Source organism: Neophocaena asiaeorientalis, unplaced genomic scaffold (assembly GCF_003031525.2).
Source record: "Neophocaena asiaeorientalis asiaeorientalis breed wild unplaced genomic scaffold, Neophocaena_asiaeorientalis_V1.1 scaffold119, whole genome shotgun sequence".
Lineage (NCBI taxonomy): Eukaryota > Metazoa > Chordata > Mammalia > Artiodactyla > Phocoenidae > Neophocaena > Neophocaena asiaeorientalis.
In genome coordinates, this window is record NW_020175821.1 from 4,136,052 (window position 1) to 4,158,067 (window position 22,016).

At 40.2% G+C, this 22,016-nt stretch overlaps 1 protein-coding gene across 1 annotated transcript in view; it reads left to right on the plus strand.

Moving 5' to 3' along the window:
• FSIP1 (fibrous sheath interacting protein 1) overlaps positions 1 to 22,016 on the plus strand; it is a 190,293-nt gene that overhangs the window by 163,556 nt on the left and 4,721 nt on the right. Inside the window, exon 10 of the mRNA XM_024732548.1 lies at positions 10,081 to 10,591. Coding sequence (XP_024588316.1) covers positions 10,081 to 10,591 — 511 coding nt within the window. The remainder of the gene's footprint in view (positions 1 to 10,080; positions 10,592 to 22,016) is intronic.

Genomic DNA, 22,016 nt, shown 5'->3' on the forward strand with positions numbered 1-22,016 from the left:
TTGTTCCATGTTGGGGGGACACCTTCAGAGAGAATCCATATGGGGGACTACATTTCAGGGCAGTCCTTCTAGGAGGAGGAAGGGGTTCCTCACTGGTTCCTCTCCCCTCTTGGTCAAAGTCTACTCCAAGGGCTGACTGATTTGCACAAGCCTAGAAGTGGCCAGCTGAGCATCTCACACCTCATTATCAAGTCACAACTCAGCAGCAATAGGGAAGTCCTGGATGAGGGGCAAGAGGGGCATGATGTGCCTGAGGGTGACAGGAGGGGCGTGGCAGTGGCATCAATAGCAATACCTGGATCCACAGCTTTGGGGGCAGCACAAGCCTTGTTAGATCCACTCAGCCCAGCTGCAGGCAGGTGCGCAGCTCTGGGTGATGGATAAACCGGGTATGGTCATGTTGGAGCATTTGAATGCCAGTGCAGCATGGCCCCTGGGCTTGTCTGTGCTGCTAGGAAACTTCTTGTCCATTCAAGGAAATATTCAGTTTCCTTTTCCAGTTCCCAGCGTTGGGCATCTCTGAGGGGTCTCACTTATGTGGGTGTGTCACTGAACCAAACTTGGGTCTGCTCGCCCGTGCGTAGTAAAGCCAGTCTACTGACACCAGGCTGTGGCAAAGGAAAGTGCAGTGTTTAGCGCAGGGCACCAAGCAAAGAGTCCAGGCAGCTAGTGCTTGAAAGACCCGAACTCCCCAAAGGCATTCAGGGAAAGGGTTTTAAAGAGAGGGTGAGGGAGGGGGGATTGTGGGGTGTGTGATCAGCTCATGGACCTTCTTCTGATTGGTTGGAGGTGAGGTAATAGGAAGTCAGCATCATCAGTCTTGTGGTTCCAATCAATCTGGGATCTGGGATCAATCTGGGATCTGGTGGCAGCACACAGTTCACTTCCTCCATCTGGTGGGAGCGTCAGTACCTGCAAAACAGCTCAGAGTATTATCTAAAGCCCTTGAGGAGGAACTAAAGGTCCTTGACTTTGTTTAATGGCTAAACTATTATTATTTGGTCCTGTTTGACTGTTTCTTTAACTTCTGCATTTTTTCATGTCTCTGATTAAACTTACGCTTTGGTAGAGTTTCTCTACAGACAGAAGGCAGGCGGAGGACATGGGCGTGGGGGAGTCCTATTCTGGGAAGGTCCCTTTGGGTCCTGCTTGGCGACAGGTGGGGTCCAGCTGAGGGTTCTCTCTGATTGGGGCCGTCTAGATAATGCTACCATAGTGAGACGCTGCACAGCAAAAGGCAGAAGAGTTGTCCTCAGAGCAGCTGATGAATGTGGCACTGATCACAAATCGAGGGCCCATGTCTCTGGAAAGCAGAAGTCCTCTTGGTCAGAGCCTGGAGGCTTTGTTCGATCCCTTGACAGGCCGTGTGAGGTCAGGTACTACCTTTTAGGCCATGCCGTATCTCCACTTTGTTTCAGCACCAGTAGGTGGCCTCCTCCGTGTCCTCCAGGACTGGGTGTGAGTTGTGATCAGTTATCCTCCTTAACACCTGTTGGATATCCTCGCCTGACCTGACCTTAAATGAGCCCTTGTTGGGGATGGTCCTGTGGTGACCACGGCACCACTGCTTCTAGGCTAGCCCAGAAAGCGCATGCTGAAGATCCTGGAGACAGAGTTCTGAGGTCACCTTCTCCTTAATGGGAAGTTTACATGATCTCAAGAGAAGTATTTAAAGTTCTGCAGCCCTGTGGGCATACAGGGGTTCTTTAGTTTAGTTTAGTTTTTAATATTGGAGTAGAGTTGATTAACAATGTTGTGTTCATTTCAGGTGTACAGCAAAGTGACTCAGTTAGACATATACATGCATCTATTCTTTTTCAAATTCTTTCCCATTTAGGTTATTACAGAGTACTGAGCAGAGTTCCCTGTGCTCTACAGTAGGTCCTTGTAGGTTATCTCTTCTGATGATACCATATCGCTCTAACTTGACTCATCTCCCAGCTGACCTCCGACAAAAGGGTGAAGCTTGATCTGGACTCTGGCCCACGTTTAAGCATTTAAATAGCTAGTGGCTCTCTTGACTCTGACCCCATCATGACCTCCTCTGACCCAACTTATCTCTACATAGTAAAAATAAACTTCAAACTGAGAGTAGAGAAGACGGTGCAAATGATTTTCATAACTGTTACTATCCGATAAACTAGCCATCTTGCATAGCAGTGAGAATTAGTTGTTCTAACAGTAACATACAGGATATATTTCCCCAGGGAGTGGGGGCTGGGTGGGTAGGTGGGTGGGTTCCAGCCCCCTGTGACCAGAAGAAATGCTCTGTGTACAAACTTGCTCACCTCATTTCTGACAACCTCCTGGTTAAGCTTTGTTTTGTTGGGAGAATGTGGGACAGGGGTGCCAGGCGTCTTTCAGCTGCAGAGCTGGAACCCAAGCCTTGTTTCTGGCAAGGAAGTGACAGATGTGTTACAGAAGGGCCATTCCAGTGACTCACTCAGAACAAGGGGAATCTGATTGAAGTTGATCTGCTGTCTCTACTGCTAAAAAACAGCAGCTGCTGGCAATGCCCAAATGATAATTTTCCCCCAGAATGGAAAAATGAGAGCCCTTTTCCCCCATCATTCTTTTAGAAACCGAAGTTGTGAAGTCGATCTAGCTGTCCTCCAGGCTCATCTGCACCCTTCTGACTATGTCATCAACTAAAGCTGAGTTCCTGGCCCCTTTTCAAGTTGGAGGAATGGAGGATCCCATACCCTGCTTCTAGATCCTCCCATCCATGCCCACCCTTCCTTTATACACTGGGATCCTGCTGGCATCCCACCCTTCTCATCCTCTTAGAAACAGAAAGCCTGATGTCATGGATACCAGCTCTGGCACCTAGGCTGGGAAGAACCATCACCGAATGCTCACGGGCACAGGAGCCTTTCATGGAGCAAACACATCAGGCAAACCCTTCCAAGCCCTGCCTCTCCTAGTCATTCGGGGAAGATAGGTGGCCTGGGCAAGGGGGGTGTCCTATGCTGCTACATGGTTACTTTGACATGGCAGGCCCCGCATAAAAGCGGACTTCCAATACCATCACGACATTTATGAACTCACTTCAGAGCCGCTCATCTTGACCTATTTCACACACTGTTATTCTATCCACAGATCCTCCAGCTTCTGACCTGGGGGCTGACTCATTTTCCTGTTTACAACCTGGCCTCAGCCCTTATTCCTAATGTTTTACATAGTTTCTCTGGCAGTGATCTTTTGACTAGAGTTCAGAGCCTCCTCTGGCTGAACAACCTCTGACTATTCTGGGTAAAAATGTGCCAGATCTTGCCTGGCTGCGGGGACCTCTGTGGCCTCTGAAGAGCATTGTACCTGCCAGACTTGCCTCTGTGTGACTGGGGTAGCCTCAGTGTAAGAGAGGAAGGGCGAAGAATAGGATAGGGAGGGAAGGAGCTAAGGAGGGGGAAGGATGAATAAGCCTATTCCTTCTGTGAGTCCTTGGCAGTGTATCCTTGTTGATGCAGACATTCAGAGGAACACTAATCGCTTACCTCCATCATTTTCAGACTTGTTTACTCTTAAGAACCACAAGTGCTATGACTCTGTGAGCCCACATGAGCTGATTAGGAGCACATTGACTTGAGAGTGCTGTTCTGTAGTCCACCTGGAAGTCTTACCATTCTATCTACAAGTGAATATTTTCTGACAAGGAATTCTACTTTTATATCTCAGTTAGCTATTCAGTGAGTGCTCAGACTGAATGAGATAGGGGAAGTTTGGCAACTCCTTGATTCTTAATCCTTTAGTTGGCTATAAAACTTCATTAAGTGTCAGGTCCCTTCTATTGGTTATTGTACTTAATAGCAATTCTAGTTTAGCAATGTGGTAGATTTATTTTGGGGTCCCTGCTCTGCTAATGCCTTCTTCTTTGGGAAATCCCCCTTATCCAAAAGCATGGACTTGAGTGGCCAAGTTCATACTATGTGACCCTCACCACAGGTGATTGGACTAGTGGTAAACACTTGAAACTGACATTTCAGTCCGTCATTTGGTCAGTGACCAACCAGGTTATCTTGCTTGAAAATTTGAGCTAATAGACATAGAGACCACTGTCACTCATTGGTGGGTGACAGACTCTTAATGTCATGCTGATTGCAGACCAGAGTTAACTCATGCTACCTGGGCAAGCTGAGGTTGTGAGAGAGCAGAAACCTTTAATAAGCAGAGAAAGCTGGTTTGCGGAGAGGAGCATGCATCAGACAAGCAGTGAGTTAAGAGACCACAGGGACTCAGTAAGAGAACGATGAAGCACATGACTTTGGTTCCTGGGGGCTTCTCATCTCCAGACCCCAACAGCCCAGTTGATACTTCATTTCCTGCTTATTGGTATCCATGAGGTGACTTCTTAGATCCTACATCAACACTCACCTCTACTGCCTGAGATGAAGAGATTTCTAGACAAGCGAAAGCTAAAGGAGTTCATCATAGCCTACCCTGTTTTGGGGGGTTTTTTTGAGATAAGGATTTCTGTCCCTAATGGCTAAAAAACCTTGACTAAACTACTGCTTAAGTGTTGCCAGCAGTGGCTGCAACAGAGAGTTGTAAATTTATATATTGATAATTAAGCAAAGGGTGGGGTGTTTTCTAGCTGTTTATTTTAAAGTAGAACTTGATGTCATTGAAAGCAATTTATATCCACACTCTTGCTGTTAATCATTTAGGACTTCCGGCTTCCCACCATTTTCTCACTTGTGATAAATGTATTGGCTTTATAGGGTGGGTCTTTAGGAACTTAGTGTTTGTGGGGGAAAAAAACCCCAACATCAGACATAAGCTTACATCAAAGGACAAAATTGCCTCTGCTAGTTTGTAATACTTGACTTTCTGGTTATCTGCACAGAGACATAAAATCTTGATTGCCTTGTCAACAAATCCAGTACCAAATGAGTGGAGATTTTTATGGCTGGGGAAACTCCACATACATAGCATAGGAGGGGAGGCAGGGATGAAGGTCAGGTAATCCACAGCCTGTGATTCCTTACCAGCAATTACAAGTTGCATTCCCCATCAGATTTAGCTCCTACACCAAACTGGTATTTATATGGGTGGAGAAGTATAAACAGTGGGCACCCTGTGAATGGAGGTGGGGTTGTCTTTTTTTTTTCCTGAAGTGAGCTGAAGTAGAGGACACTGTGTAAATCTGTGTAAGATGCTGAGGTAGTTGGGGTAATAAAATCTAAAGTTAAGTGAAATAATCTACAGGAAGAGTTTTTAATATCTGAGGGAATGGACAGAAAAGTGAATGTCAGTTGGGAAAAGGATACTTAGAGAATGGTAGAGGGAGAACTCATTTACAATGAGAGACTATGTAAGGCATATAAGCTCTGGACCCAGACTATCTGGATTCAAGTCCCACCACCTAGTAGTTGTATGACCAAGGACGGATTACTTAATTTCTCATTGCCTCAGTTCTTCGTCTATAAAATGGGAATAACAGTAGTATCTACTGCATAGGCTTGTTATGGAGATTAAAGGAATTGATACATGTAAGATGCATAGGGCAGTATCTGGCCCAAAGTAGGTGCTTAGTAAATGCTAGTTTTTATTATTCTGTACGACATCACCTGGGGTGCCAACAAGACCAGCAAGATGCATGAGAACTAACACCACAAGTGTTCTATAGTTTTTTCCTGATGAGAAAATCCAATACATTTACTCTGTGACTACAGAGTGTGTGTGTTTTGGCTAAAACAAGAAAGAAGATCCATAAAAAGACTATTTAAATGAGGATGGGAAAAGAGGGGCTTTCATAGAAGGAGAGAAAATAGATTGGGCTCTGGTCTGGAAAAATGAAGACTGAGATGCACTATGATGAATTTCACGAACGACAGGAATAGCATGAATAATAACTTGTTTATGAAATACTGGAAAATTAGAGCTGGCATGAAAGACGAAAACTTTGAGGTAAAGACTTGAACAGATGGTTACTTGACTGTGCTTGCACAGTGAGTCAGTCGTTGAGATACGGAGCTTAATTAGTTCAGAGTTTCAAGGCAATCTGGTTGAAAGGTGTGGGTTATGGCCCCGGACCTATCAAGGGTCATTAGAGATGTTTGTGATAAGCCCCATTTAGCCCAGTTCCGCATTTGTAAATAACTTATATTAATGTAGTACTTAGCCATTTCAAAACACTCAGCAACCTTCCACAACACTGATTTGCTGAGCATGTACTGTGGGCAAGGCTCTGCAGGGAATCAAAAGATGAGAAAGATGGCTTGTGTTGAAGGTTCTGATGTCTTACCACCCAGAAACACTGTAATGAAATTAATTTAATTTGAGAGCTTAATATACTTGGTTTACTTGTACTTACAATGTTTTGAGACCAGAGAATTTTTAGTTATTTTTTGAGTTCAAGATGGTATTGTGAAGAAATTAAAGAAATAAAAGTTCTCTTTTTGTTATTGTTTTCATAAATTCTACCCAGGTGACATTCTGAGGTGCAATAGAACAGCTTATTCTAATGTGTATTTTTAATTTTAGAGTAGTTATTCATAAAAAGCAATTTTAGAGCTACAAGTTAATGTAGAGATCATCTTCTTCAATTCCTTATTTCACACCTGCAGTAAATGGGCCCCTTAGGTGATACGCACAAGGTGGCAAAGCTTGAACTGAAGCCCAAGTTCTAGTCTTTTGTTTTCTTTCCCATTGGGCTGCTTCCCCCAGAGGATTGGGGTTATTGTAGTTGAGCTTATTTCTGTGTACATACAGACTCAAATGTGTTACGCTTTATCTTGGAGCACCCAGAAGATTTACTGTGAAACCAGTGAAGCTTAAGCTTCAGGGGCCCTCTCTTGTATGAACCTTGAGTGGGGAGAGGAAGCAAGGTTGCAGTCAGGAAACATAAGCATTTCTGGTAAATGACCTAAAGAGATAGTGTAAGAGATGGACTTGATGTTTCCCCCATTAATTTTTTGTGATCTTTTTCACATTCCAAAGAAGAAAAACTCACTTTTATACCTATTTTCTATTTGTAATTTTGTATTCTTTTTCTTAAAGAAGTACCCTCCCCTGCTCCAATATTACATAAACTTCAGGCTCCATGAAACCTGGATCTGCTTCTGATGCCCAAAGATATAGCCAGTTGGGAATTTCATTTTAATATTCCAGAGTTTTATTTTTTTATTTATTTTTTAAAAATAATTTTATTTATTTATGGCTGCATCGGGCCTTCATTGCTGTGCGCGGGCTTTCTCTAGTTGAGGTGAGCTTTCTCTACTCTTCATTGGGGTGCGTGGGCTTCTCATTGTGGTGGCTTCTCTTGTTGTGGAGCACGGGCTCTAGGCGCACGGGCTTCAGTAGTTGTAGCACGCGGGCTCAGTAGTTGTGCCTCACGGGCTCTAGAGCGCAGGCTCAGTTGTTGTGGCGCACGGGCTTAGTTGCTCTGCGGCATGTGGGATCTTCCTGGACCAGGGCTCAAATCTGTGTCCCCTGCATTGGCAGGTGGATTTTTAACCACTGTGCCACCAGGGAAGCCCCAGATATTTATTTTTAAATTAATTTTATTTAAAATTTTTGAATGCATTTAAATCACTTTTATATTTTATTTGAAGTTAATTTTAATTTTTCTTATAGTAATAAAATAAATAGTTGTGTTAAAATGTTTTAAACAAAAATGATAGCTCCTTGCCCATTCTTCCCCATTTCTTAGTTTTGCTCTCCAGAGTCAACCCCTTTTAATTCCTTTAGAAGGTTTCCCCTGCTTTAACTCTATATTATTTCTTAATAGCTTGCCTTCCTAATTGATCAGTTTTATATCAACTTACAATGACCTAACATTTCATATCAATAATATGATGGTACTGTATTGTTATATCAATTATATATTGACTTCCTATAATTATAGCCAAGGGTTTCACATTGTTACTCCAAACATTCCTTCTCTCTCCTACCACTTCTCCAAAATAGTTAAATCACAATTTTTGGTTATCCCAGTCATCACTATTTATATTATGATGACTGTGAAAGCATCATTTACAGCAAAAGCAAGTAGTATACTATAGTATCCTTTCTTGTACAACTTTTTTGTTTGTCATAGAGTTAATAATTATCTTATTTTCTTTTGCTTAATTTTCTGTTATCTATCTGAAAAACGAGCTTTCTGTTTTCCCCAGAGTTCATAATTGCTTTATTTTTCCTTTTACTTAAATTTCTGTGTGTCTAGCTAAATATGTCTTCAGAACTTCCAAGCATCTATCCTACCAATATTATTTGGGGACATGAGCAAACATATCAGATGATCTACCCATCTTCCACCTCCCCCTCTTTTATTCCCCACCCCTCTCAGAGACCTCCTTCCATAATCCTTCACCCTCTTGCTCTAGTATGGACTGATTTTTTTCTAGGGTCTGGAAATTTCATATGTTAAGCCTTTGGTTTGGATGTTTGCTGAGGATGACACTCAGTGGACGGCTTCTAAATCCTAGGGAATGGTTTACTCATTATAAGGAATTTTATATATGCAGATTTTGAAAGTATATTTTAGTTATCTAGTACCGTATAAGGGCTGCCTTCATTTTCTAGTTGACTACATTTACATAGTAGGGTGAAGGGAATGCTCCTATGCATCTGGATGCATGAAATGTCTAGTGATTAAAAGTAGGATTTGCTAATATGTAATTCAACCTATTGTTTTTGACGTGCATATTAACCTTAGGGTGATTTACCTGAATTTTGAATCCCAGATGATTATTAAGAATATATTCCCAGACAGTTTCTTGTTACTCTCAAACTCATAATGGTACTCGCCACTATGAAAACTGGTTTTTAATATATGGAAGTTAAATATAATTTTAAAACACATAATATTTTTTAAAAGCATGATACAAAATTTGTTTAATGTACTACTTTTTGTTAGCTGCATTAGAAGCATTGCACAGTAATGGGGAATTAAATATACTAGTTCTAATAACAGCTCCGCCCCAATACTTTATACATGCAGAATATTTGGTTAATTCTTACTGTGTCCTACAAAGTAGACCAACAGCATTGTTTTAATTTACTGAAGTAGAAATTAAGGCGATTACAATTCATGATTAGGTTTTCTTATGGGAATTTCTTGTTTTCAGATAATTCATTCCCCTGTGAAGGAGGATTAGTGTTGTCCTAGATAATCCACCATGTAAATCAGGGACAGTGCTGATTCTTTAAAGAAGGAGAAATTTTTTTCAGTGTCTTTCAATATATTTCAATCACGTTCTTTTTGACATTGTTGCAATTCAGGTGGCATGCTGTTCAGTTGAATTCTTATAGAACATAGCTCTATACTTCTGTTTGATTTATTTCCTGAGAGCATCACTGGAATAGAAGAAATATTTTTAAATCCTTAAGATCTTGGTTGAAACAATCAGCCCTGATAACATCTACAAGCGGAGATTAAATGTGTATGATCAAATCCTCTTCCCAGAATGCACTGCTATTGGAATGTCCCTGGCCTCTGTCTAGGCCTGTAACATTGAAGCAACTACACATCTCAGGATGCACCACCCCTTCACTCTTCCTTTTCTGTCTTTGGTAGTATTGTCCACTGAAAGTTGTAGACAGACATAGGAGTGGTGAATCCCCAGGGGCAGGTGAATCTGCCCTGTTTGCCTAATATAGGAATTGGGTGGTGATAGGGTTTACACCAAGGAGTAGTGGGAACAGAGAAACACCTACTGGAGATTATGGCAGGATTCCTGGCTATTTATCAAAGAGCTGGTTACTTACTACCCTGTTTTGATGCCCCAAGACTGATAAAATCAAAGGTGCTTTTCTAATATCTTCATTTCAGCTCAAGGTACTTCTATGTGTAGAGGGAGTGTTAGTGGTTAATTTGGTGCTGCAGTTCATTTCCATCAGTGTTGTGGGACTTTTCTCTGGATTTTAGTATGTGTGATTGATTCTAAACTTATTCTCTAGGCATGTTGTACATTTCCCCTGCAATTTTGGATACTTTAATATGAATGGTTTTGTTATTTGGGTGTTTTGAGTGAAAGATGTCCTGTTACTTGCATTTATACTGTACTACTGGAAGCTTACCAAAGTTAAATGTGTTTACTTAATCAATTGACTATGAAAACTTTTGGTTTATTTCACCAGTTAGATTCAACATCACTTCTCTCTGAGGAACAGTTAAGGTGTCTTCTGGATGAATGCACACTTAAACAAAAATCCATGATTAGACTGTCTTCAGAAGGAAAAAAGAAAGACATTGAGGATATAACACCTGAGTTGCCCCAGCTTTCCAGATCTATTCTCTCTGAGTCACTAGATGGGTCAAAAACAAAGGTCAAAAGCACTGAGGTGGAAGACGCAAATATGCCTGAGAATGCCGAAAGTGAAACATCTAGAGGCTACTATCTCACCAAAGCCTCGACTGGGCATTTTATGTCAGAAGCTCTTGTCGTTGAAGCAAAGAATATGAAATGCCTCCAGCTTTCTGAGGACAAGGTTATTGGTGACACAAAAGACTATTTTATGTCAAAGACTCTTGGCATTGGGAGACTGAAAAGACCCTCTTTCTTGGATGATCCACTGTGTGGCATCAATGTGAGCCTTTCATCCGAAGACCAACATCTGAAACTCAGCCCTCCAGAGAAACCCAGACCAGGTGAGGCTTGGAGAATACACTGAAAATAATCCTTACTAAACACTTCAATATAAAGGTAGTATAGTTTAAAGTAGAGTAGGATCAGTAGATAAGGAGGTATGCTTGAAAGTCACAAATGGGGTCAATTAAGAGCATTCTAACATATGAATGTATTTATTAATGTTCATATCAAGATAGAGATTAGTACTCTTATGAAATGCATTATTCTTAATGGTAGCTAATACATATTCTTGATGGTTATCCAGAAAACAATGTTGATTTCAGAGGAAAAGAGAAATTAGTTTGAATGGATACAAATAATTTGAGTAGATTTGCTTAGTATTTTAACTTCCAAATTTCAGTGATGAAAATTTGTTCCAAGGAATGAATTTGTAAAATGCCATATATCATTGTGGTTTTGTTCGTTTCTGTACGCAAACTTCCCATCCCAGCTACTTGTATAGTGTCAGGTTTTTTGTTTTTCGTTTTAATTTTGAACCAGTGTTGCATCTTACACTGGTACAATGGTACAGGATACAAGTACTATGGGCAGTTTTTTTGATATAAACAAATATTCAATTATTTATTTATGTTAGAAGTCTAACATAGTCTGTGTTGTATTTGTTGAGTCTATTTAAATAGCTTCAGCTTTTCCTCTCCTGTAGATTACTCTAAAATATATTGTCTATTAAATCTATATCTATTACCTATTAAATCTATAATCTACTAATTTTGAACTAACTCCTCAGCCCTGTATTTCTAACTGCCATCTAGATATGGCCTCAAACTGATTTCCTCATTCTTCCCTCTCAACTCAGATTGTCCTCTTGACTTCTGTTACCTCAACCACCCAGGCTTCAAATCTGAGTCATCATTGAATCTTCTCTCTCTCTTGCTTCCCACTTCCAATCTTCCAATCTTGTTTGTTCTGCTCCTGCAGTGTCTCCCATGTCCATCCCTCCCTTGCTCTTCCTACCACAACTGGACCAATGCGATAACCTGATCAGGCCTCCCTGCCTCTGGTCTCTCCTCTCCTCCTGCCATTGTCAACCACCTAAACTAATTCCCCCAAAGTACAACTTTGATAAACATACTTCCCAGCTTAAAAAGCTTCTATGGCTCTCCTCCGCCTATTGAATGAAATCTGAATTCTTGAACAGGCCTGCTGTTCAAGGCCTCCACGCTCTGACCTGCAGTTCCCTTTGAAATCAATCTCTATCTAGTGCCCTAAATGTTACTCAGGTTGTAACTGATCTGGGCTCAGGATTCCCAGTGCTTTCCCATGTTGCTCAGGCCCCTTTCTTCTCAGGCTTGTTCAGGTATCCCTTCAATAGTAGTTAAATTCTAACCCTATCCTCTCTGAAGGTAACCTTCCCTCATCTTCTCTTTTAAAAGTCTTACTTCTCTTCTGAATGTCCAAGGGTATTGATCACATCATTTTACACACACTCTCTTGACATCATTTGGCACACACACCCACACTTTTTCTCCCTTAGAATTGTGTAACCTTTTTGAGGACAGGGGTCCTATCTTCTGATTCATTGCTACATCTTCTATGATGTCCAAAGTGCTGCCTTAAATCAAGTGCCTGTTTAATAAATAAAGGAATTTAAATTATCCAGTTTTAGAATAATGCACTGAAAGTATGGTTCACATTTTTTCTTTGCATTATGAATGAAAGCAGGTGGTATTGCTGAAGAATTATGCAAGCCTCACATTCTATATAAAGATTTGGAACCTTTTTCTTTTTTTCTTGTGGTAAAATTCCACAAGCTATACAGTTTTTACCTAGCAGCAGAGTTCACTTACAACATGCAATTCAATTAAATGAGTGTGGTCTGCCTTCTCCCACCAAGATCTTCATTTAATAAATACGCCATGAGAACTTTGTTCTACTCTTTTTCTTTCTTTCTTTTTGTATTTTCTTTTCTTTTTGGACAGAAGATTTTCTTTCTTTCTTTTTGGACAGAAGGTTTTTAGTAGAAACAAAGTATCTGCATTTCCCCTTTGTCTACTGTAATCAGACTTACTCAGTTGGGTATGATGATTTACTGTCTATGAGGTCTCATTCCCGTGGAGTCAGTGTATAGGGCTTTGGAACAGCATTTTGCTAAGATATAACTTTACTTCCATGTGAATGGCAGTCACACTGATGTATATTTGTCACTGAGTAGAACATGGAAAGATGGAATGAACTAGAACTTAATGTGACTTAATGGAAAGAAGCTATGGTGGCTTACCTATCACTTCAGAAAACATGCCTCTGATGGTGCTAGATAATCCTAATGTTTGATTAAAATGACCCTGTGAGTATGGAGGCTTAAGATGGCATAGATGTGAATATATGAACCAATTTTACTTTCTGTTTATTACATAATAAACCTTAAGGAATAGGTCCTACATTATTATTTTGAGAGCAGGTCAGCCTATCTGAAGCTGGAGTTTTTCTTTTACTAACCTCAGCATTTACAGTTATTAAAATAACTTGCTAATCAGTTTATTCTAAAATACTAAATTGGACATTATGTACTTTATGCAAAAATGAACACCAAAACATCAAAAATGAACATGCTAAACCAGTTTTCTTGGCAAAAAGCCCTTTAAAGATGTAATGAGAAATTGCAGTGTGTTCAGGTGTTACATTATATTCCCTCTCTTTCTCAGGAAACAGATATGTGTGAATATGAGTCAGTTGAGATTTCTGTAAGCATAGAGGAAGAAAATAGAACCATTTATCATTTTCTCTTTAAATAGCAAATATTGTTGATATGTAGTTTTCTTTTCCTTGATGAACTGAGTCTGTTACAAATATTAAAATTCTGCTTCTAAAAGGCAGAGTCAGATAAAACTTCAAAAGGGACCAAGCCTAGTGACATTGAGGACCAGTTTCAATTGTGGTATTGAAAATAAGGATTTGCTTCACAGATGTTTTAAAAGTTTCTAGTGTGAAGTACCTCATTTTGGTTTTTTTTTTTTGGAAATACAGTTGATGTACAAGATTACATTGGTTATAGGTGTACAGCATAGTGATTCAATATTTTTACAGATTATACTCCATTAGTAGTTATTACAAGATAATGGCTACAATTCCTTGTGCTATACAATATATCCTTGTTGCTTATCTATTTTATACAGAGTATTTTATATCTCTTAATCCCATAGCCCTAATTTACCCCTCCCCTCTTCCCTTTCCCCTCTGGTAACCACTAGTTTCTTTTCTATATCTGTGAGTCACTTTCTGTTTTGCTATATACATTCATTTGTATTATTTTTTAGGTTCCACATGTAAGTGATATCATACAATATTTGTCTTTCTTTGTCTGACTTATTTCACCAAGCATAATATTCTCTAGGTCCATCCACATTGCTGCAAATGGCAGAATTTTATACTTTTTATGGCTGTGTAATATTCCATTGTGTATATATATTTATAACACTTCTTATCTATTTGTCTGTTGATGGACACTTGGGTGGCTTCCATATTTTGGCTATTGTAAATAGTGCTATTATGAACGTTGGGGTACCTGTATCTTCGAATTAGTGTTTTCATTTTTTCTGGGTATAGACCCAGGAGGGAATTGCTGGGTCATTTGGCAGTTCTATTTTTAGTTTTTTGAGGAACCTCTGTACTGTTTTCCATAATGGCTGCAGCAATTTACATTCGCATCAACAGTGTACAAGGGTTTCCTTTTCTCCACATCCTCTCCAACATTTGTTATTTGTAGGCTTTTTGATGATAGCCATTCTGACAGGTGTAAGGTGATATCCCATTTTGTTTTGATTTGCATTTCTCTGATAATTAGTGATGTTGAACATCTTTTCATGTGCCTGTAAGACATCTGCATGTCGTCTTTGGAAAAATGTCTATTCAGATCTTCTGCTCATCGTTTGTTTTTTTTGATGTTGAGTTGTATGACCTGTTTATGTATTTTTTTGTTTGTTTTTGTTTGTGTTTTTTTGCGGTACGCGGGCCTCTCACTGCTGTGGCCTCTCCCGCTGCGGAGCACAGGCTCCGGACGCGCAGGCTCAGCGGCCATGGCCCACGGGTCCAGCCGCTCTGCGGCATGTGGGATCTTCCTGGACCGGGGCATGAACAAGTGTCCCCTGCATGGGCAGGTGGACTCCCAAGCACTGCGCCACCAGGGAAGCTCTGGTTATGTATTTTTTAATATTAACCTTTCGTCAGTCATATCATTTGCAAATATTTTCTCCCATTCTGTAGGTTGTCTTTTTGTTTTGTTGATGGTTTCCTTTGTTGTGCAAAAGCTTTTAAGTTTAATTAGGTCCAATTTGTTTATTTTTGCTTTTATTTCTTTTGTCTTTGGAGAAAGGTCCAAAAAATTTTTGCTACAATTTATGTCAAAGAATGTTATACCTATGTTGTCTTCTAGGAATTTTATGGTTTCAGGTCTTACATTTAGGTCTTTAATCTATTTTGAGTTTATTTTTGTATATGGTGTGAGGAAATATTGTGATCTCATTCTTTTACTTGTAACTGCCCAGTTTCCCCAGCACCACTTCTTGAAGAGACTGTCTTTTCTCCATTGTATAGTCTTGCCTCCTAGGTCATAGGTTAATTGAACATAAGTGTGTGGTTTTATTTCTGGGCTCCCTGTTCTGTTCCGTTGATCTATGTACCTGTTTTTTGTACCATGCTGTTTTGATTACTGTAGCTTTGTAGTATAGTTTGAAGTCTGAGGGTGGTACCTCCTGCTTTGTCCTTTTTTTCCTCAAGATTTCTTTGGCAATTTGGGGTCTTTTGTTGTTCCATCTGAATTTTAGGATTATTTGTTCCAGTTGTGTGAAATGTCATGGGTATTTTGATAGGGATTGCATCAAATCTGTAGATTGCTTTGGGTAGTATGGACATTTTAACAATATTAATTCTTCTAATCCAAGAGCACAGGATATTTTACCATTTCTTTGTATCATCTTCAATTTCCTTTATCAATGTTTTATAGTTTTCACAGTATAGGTCTTCAACCTCCTTCGTTAAATTTATTCCTAGGTATTTTATTCTTTTTGATGTGATTTTAAAAGAGATTGGTTTAAAAAGGGAAAACTTTTTTTCTGATAGTTCATTATTAGTGTATGGAAAAGCAATAGATTTCTGTATATTAATCTTGTATCATCTACCTTGCTGAATTCATTTATTAGTTCTAATGGCTTTTGGGTAGAGACTTTAGGGTTTTCTATATTAAAGTATCATGTCATCTGCAAATAGTGACAGTTTCACTTCTCCCCTTTCAATTTCTGTGCCTTTTATTTCTTTTTATTGTCTGATTGCTGTGGCTAGTACTTCCGATACTATGTTAGATAGAAGTTTCAAGAGTGGGCAACCTTATCTTGTTCTTGAATTTAGAGGAAAGGCTTTTAACTTTTCTCTGTTGAGTATGATGTTAGCTATGTGTTTGTCATAAATGGCCTTTATTATGTTGAGATATGTTCCCCCTAGAGCCACTTGGATGAGAGTTTTTTCATGAATGAATGATGAATTTTGTCAAGTGCTTTTTCTGTGTCTATTGAGATAATCATGTAATTTTATCTTTTCTTTTGTTAGTGTGGTGTTTCACATTGATTGATTTGCAGATATTGAACCATCCTTGAATCCCTGGGATAAATCCTACTTGATCATGGTGTATGATCCTTTTTGTATACTGTTGGATTTGGTTTGATAATACTTCACTGAGGATTTTTACATCTATATTTATCAAAGATATTGGCCTGTAATTTTCTTTTTTTGTAGTATCTTTGTCTGGTTTTGGTATCAGGGTAATGGTGGCCTTGTAGAATGAATTTGGGCGTGTTTCATCCATTTCAATTTTTTGGAATAGTTTGAGAAGGATGGGTACTAGTTCTTCTTTATATGTTTGGTAGAATTTACCCATGAAGCTATCTGGTCCTGGACTTCTGTTTGCTGGGAAGTTTTTTTTTTATTACAAATTCAATTTCACTACTAGTGACAGGTTTGTTCAAATTGTCTGTTTCTTTGTGAGTCAGTCTTGGAAGGCTGTATGTTTCTAGAAATTTGTCCATTTCTTCTAGGTTGTCCAATTTGTTGGCATATAATTGGTCATAGTATTCTATTCTGATTTTTTGTATCTCTGTGGTATGTGTTGCTTTTCTTGTCTTTTATTTCTTATTTTATTTGGGTCCTCTCCTCTTTTCTTCTTGGTGAATGTAGCTAAAGTTTTATCAATTTTGTTTACCTTTACAAAAGAAAACAGCTCCTGTTTTCATTGATATTTTCTATTTTTGGGGTCTCTATTTTATTTATTTCCTCTTTGAAATAAATCCTTCAATTTATAAATCCTTTATTATATCCTTCCTTCTGCTGACTTTGGGCCTTGTTTGTTCTTTTTTTTTCTAATTCTTTTAGGTGATAGGTTATGTTGTTTATTTGAGATTTTTCTTATTTCTTGATAAAGGCCTGTATCTCTATGAACTTCCCTCTTGGAAATGCTTTTGCTGCATCCTGTAGATTTTGGAGTGTTATGTTTCCATGTTCATTTGTCTTGAGGTATTTTCTGATTTCCTCTTTGATTTCTTCATTGACCCATTGGGTTTTTTTGGGGTTTTTTTGACCCATTGGTTTTTTTAGTAGCATGGTGTTTAGTCTTCACATGTTTGTTCTTTTCCCATTTTTCTTTTTGTAATTGATATCTAGTTTCATACTGTTGTGGTCAGAAAAAATGCTTGATACACTTTCTGTCATCTTAAACGTGTTGAGACTTGTTTTGTGGCCTAGCATGTGGCCTAGCATGTGCACTTGCAAAGAATGTGTATTCTGCTGTTTTTGGATGTACTGTCCTGTAGATACCTATTAAATCCAACTGGTCTATTGTATCATAAGACCACTGTTGCCTCATTGATTTTATGTCTCAATGATACATCCATTATAGTAAGTGAGGTGTTAAAGTCTTCTACTATTAATGTATTATTGCCAATTTATCCCATTTATATCTATTAGAATTTGCTTTATATATTTAGGTGCTCCTGTATTGAGTGCCTGTATGTTAATAAGTGTACCATTCTCTTCTTGTATTTTATCATTATATAATGCCCTTTTGTTATAGGCTTTGTTTTAAAGTTTGGTCTGATATGAGTATTGCTATCCCTACTTTCTTTTCATTTCTGTTTTATTAAATACCTTTTTCTATTGCCTAACTTTCAGTCTGTGTGTATCTTCAGCCCTGAAGTAGGTCTTTTGTAGGCAGCGTATTGAAGGGTCTTGTTTTTTATTTTTTGTTTTTTTTCCCAGTCAGCCACGCTATGTCTTTTGATGGGAGCATTTAGTCCAGTGACATTTAAGGTAATTATTGGTAGGTATGTACTTATTGCCATTTTATTACTTGTTTTCTTCTCTGTTTATTACTTCTTTTTGTTTCTTCCCTTGTGGTTTGACGGTTTTGTTTAATAGTATACTTATGTTCCTTTACTTTTAGTTTTTATGTATCTATTTTAGGTTTTTGATTTGTGGTTACCATGGGGTTCATATATGTTGATCTATAATTATATGTACTTGTTTGAAACTGGCTGTCATTTAAGTTCAAACACATTCTAAATGATCTACATTTTTCACTCCCTCACATTTTGTGTTTTTCATGTCATATTTTACATCTTCATGCATCCCTTATCTGTTTGTTGTAGTTATAGTTGCTTTTACAATATTTTGTCTTTTAATCTACATACTGGCTTTTTAAGTGGTTGATCCTCAATCCTTGCTATATATTTGCCTTTCCTAGTGGGATTTTCCCTTTCCTATAGATTCTTTATTCTTTTCCAATTACAGGAGACCCTTGAATATTTCTTTCAGGGTAGGTTTAGTATTGCTGAGTTCTTTTAGTTTTTGCTTGTCTGAGAACTTCTTTATCTCTTCTATTCTAAGTGGTAATCTTGCTGGATAGAGTATCCTAGGTTGCAGGTTTTTCCCTTTCAGCACTTTGAATATATCATGCCACTCCCCTCTGGCCTGCAACGCTTCTGCAGAAAAATCAGCTGATGGCTTTATGGGAATTCCCTTTTATATAGCTCTTTGTTTTTCTCTTGCTGCTTTTAGAATTCTCTCTTTAACTTTTGTCATTTTAATTATGATATGCCTTGGTGTGAGTCTGTTTGGGTTCATCTTGTTTGGGACTCTCTGAGTTTCCTGTACTTGGATATCTGTTTCCTTCTTCAGTTTTGTGAAGTTTTCAGCCATAATTTCCTCAAATCCATTTTCTATCCCCTTCTGTCTCTGTTCTCCTTTTGGGACTTCTATAATGTGAGTGTAGGTATGCTTAATGTTATCTCAGGGATCTCTTAAATTGCTTTTATTTTTTAAAATTAGTTTTTCTGTCTGCTGGTCTGATTGGGTGATTTCCATTATTTTATCTTCCAGATCACTTATTCATTCTTCTGTATCACTTAATCTGCTGTTCATTCTTTCTAGTGTGTTTTTTATTTCAGCTATTGGATCATTCATTTCTGATTGGGTCTTTTTTATATTTTCCTTGTTAAAATGTTCACTGTTTATATCAATCCTTTTCCCTAATTCAGTTAACCTTATTATTATGAATGTTTTGAATTCTTTATCTGGTAAATTGTTTATTACTATTTTATTACTTATTTTTTCAGGGTTTTTCTCTGTCTTTCAATTGAGAGTAGTTCCTCTGCCTTTTCATTTTACTTGACTTTCTCTGCTTCTGTGAATTTAGGTAAAGCAGTTACTGATTGTGTTCTTAAAGGGGGGTTATTATGTGGGAGCATCCCTGTGTGGGCTGCATGTATTATTGCCTTGGGTGGGAGAGCTGGATTGAGGTCAACCCAAGTCATATTTTTCCTCAGGGTTTTCCGGCAGCTATCCCCTTGGTAGGGGGTGGGGCTGTAGATATAGGGGCTAGAACTGGTACTGTGTATGAAGTAGGACTCCCTCTCTCAGTGGCTAGAACTGGTACTGTGTATGAAGTAGGACTCCCTCTCCCTCTCTCAGTGGCTGTCACTGCCCTGTTAGGGGTGAGGTCTGATCTCAAGTTGCTGGAGCAGAAGCCCTGGAGGTTGGACCCGAGCTGGCTCTGCTCCCTTCAAGTGTGTGTTTTTCCCTCTCCCTGTACCGGGACCCTTGTCACAGAGGAGGCAGTGCTGAAGTAAGTGGGGCCCATGCACTGACAGTGGTCGGATGTGATGCTTGTAGAGGCACCCATGTCTTTGCTCAGACGCGGCCTCAGGTGCAAGTCCCCTTTGCCCCTCACAGCTGATCACTGCCCCCAGCCTCTACCACCCCTGCCCTGTGGCTTAGCCACTCTGCAAGGCTAGCAGGAGCCATGTGCCCTCTTGATGTGTATCAGGAGGTGAGCTGTGGTGGAGGAACTGCTGTCAGAGATCTGGGTGGCTTCTGAGGAGCCGCTTGAGTAAACACCAGCTGTGGCCACCGCCACCCCACCCGGGCTCCACCTTGGGACTGGGTTGCCTCTGTGTCTCACCTTTGAGTCTTTCCTTGGTCATGGGTGCCTCAGATCCAGTGCCATGCTGTGGCATGGGGGTAGCAGGGCTGGAGGTCAGGCTGGGCACACGGCGAGGCGGTTGCGGTTGCAGGAAACCTGGCTGCCCTGAGCAGACGTCTCTCCGCCCTGCCTGGGGATAGTCAGTGCACCTACGCTCCTCAGGGGCAGAGTCCAGGGTTCTCATAGCCCTTCTGTTTGTCCTAGTGGTCCTCCAACCAGCTAAGGGGGCTTGTCTCGCCTGTGTAGGACCCCAGCCTGGGGTGCCCAATCTGTGGCTCGAACTGCTCACTCCCCAGTGCAGGTGTCCGCCCGTGTAATCTCCCTTTTCCTCCGATTCCTATTGCAGGGGCACAGGTCCCAACCCGATTGCTTTTCTTCTCTTCCTGCCTGATTCTCTGTGTATCTTTCTTACAGCCTTGGTTGTATAGGAGTCCTTCTGCCAGTTTTCAGAGAGAATTGTTTCACATGGAGATGTGTTTTTGATGTGTTTGTGGGGGAAGGTGAGCCTTATGTCCTTTTACTCTGCCACCTTGATCCTTCCCTCCTGAAATACTTAATTTTTCATGTTTGTGCTTTAAGCTTAGTGGTAACTACTGTTGTTTGACTTTCCAGATACAAGGTCCAGTAAGGTCAGTGTTGTACTCACTTACTGTTGGGGTTTCAGGAGATCGATAAATAGTCCCTTCTCTTCCCCACCCCTATCAGACCAGTTGAGAGATGGATAGATTCTGACAAGTGGAGATCAAGGAGGTTGGCTTTATTGCTGATAAAATGTAGGGGATTGTTGTTACCTGGGCAGGCAGCCAAACGGTCTTCCTAGTGCTACACCCTCAAAATGAACTTATACACCCAGTCACTGGCAGAGGTGAAAAGCCTCACCCATGGAGACCTGTCCACATGGAGAAATAGTACAGAGGAGCAAAGGAGCACCCTGGGCAGGGGATGCTGACCCCCTTGGAGGGAGGAGTGAGCTGAGCATGCCATTTCTTCCCCTAAACTCACCAATCAGGTAACTGACTGTTCTTCCCATGGGGAGAGGGGAGGTGGGGTGGGGTGATGTTGGATATGCCCCCACTGTAGGTTCCTCCACATGGAAGTGTAAGGAGAGTAAGTTGTCTTTGGTCCCATCAACCTGGGAGACACCACCAAGTACAGTGGTGCTTCAGGTCTGTGGTTAGTCTAGTACTTAAGTATCTTATGCTGAATTACTTCCTAGATAATCAAAAAGGCATCTATGCATGTACAGTATTCTCTTTTTCCTAACAGGCACTTGAACTGCTTATCAACATAAATTCATTATCACAAAGAGGAAAATATGATTAACAAATAACAACAATAAAATAGGGCAAAAAGGGACACAAAGTCACATAGTAAAGAAGGGGGACAGGACTATATTAATTCTTCATGGAAAAACAAAGTGGATTTCCCATAGGACCCATTTAGTGAATAATGTTCTTAAAAATTTCTAACAGATAAGGTTTTTTTTTTGGCAGTATGCAGGCCTCTCACTGTTGTGGCCTCTCCCCTTGCGGAGCATAGGCTCCAGACGCGCAGGCTCAGCGGCCATGGCTCACGGGCCTAGCCGTTCCACAGCATGTGGGATCTTCCCGGACCGGGGCACGAACCCATGTCCCCTGCGTCGGCAGGCGGACTCTCAACCACTGCGCCACCAGGGAAGCCCCCAAGGTTGTTTTTAAAATAACACCCCTAAATGGAAACTAGGGTGACTAACTGTCTTGGTTTGCTCAGGAGTGTCCTGGTTTTACACTGAATGGCCCTTGTCTTGGGAAACCCTCAGTCCCTGGCAAACTGGGCTGGTTGGTCACTCTAAATTGAAACTGAGAACATAAAACCAAGGAGCAAATTAATTACCCAAAGGACAAAGTTAATAGAGTCCAGGTAAGTAGTGAGGTTCGAGGCTAGAACCTAGATGAGCAGAGAGATGCCTTGTTCACCCACCCACC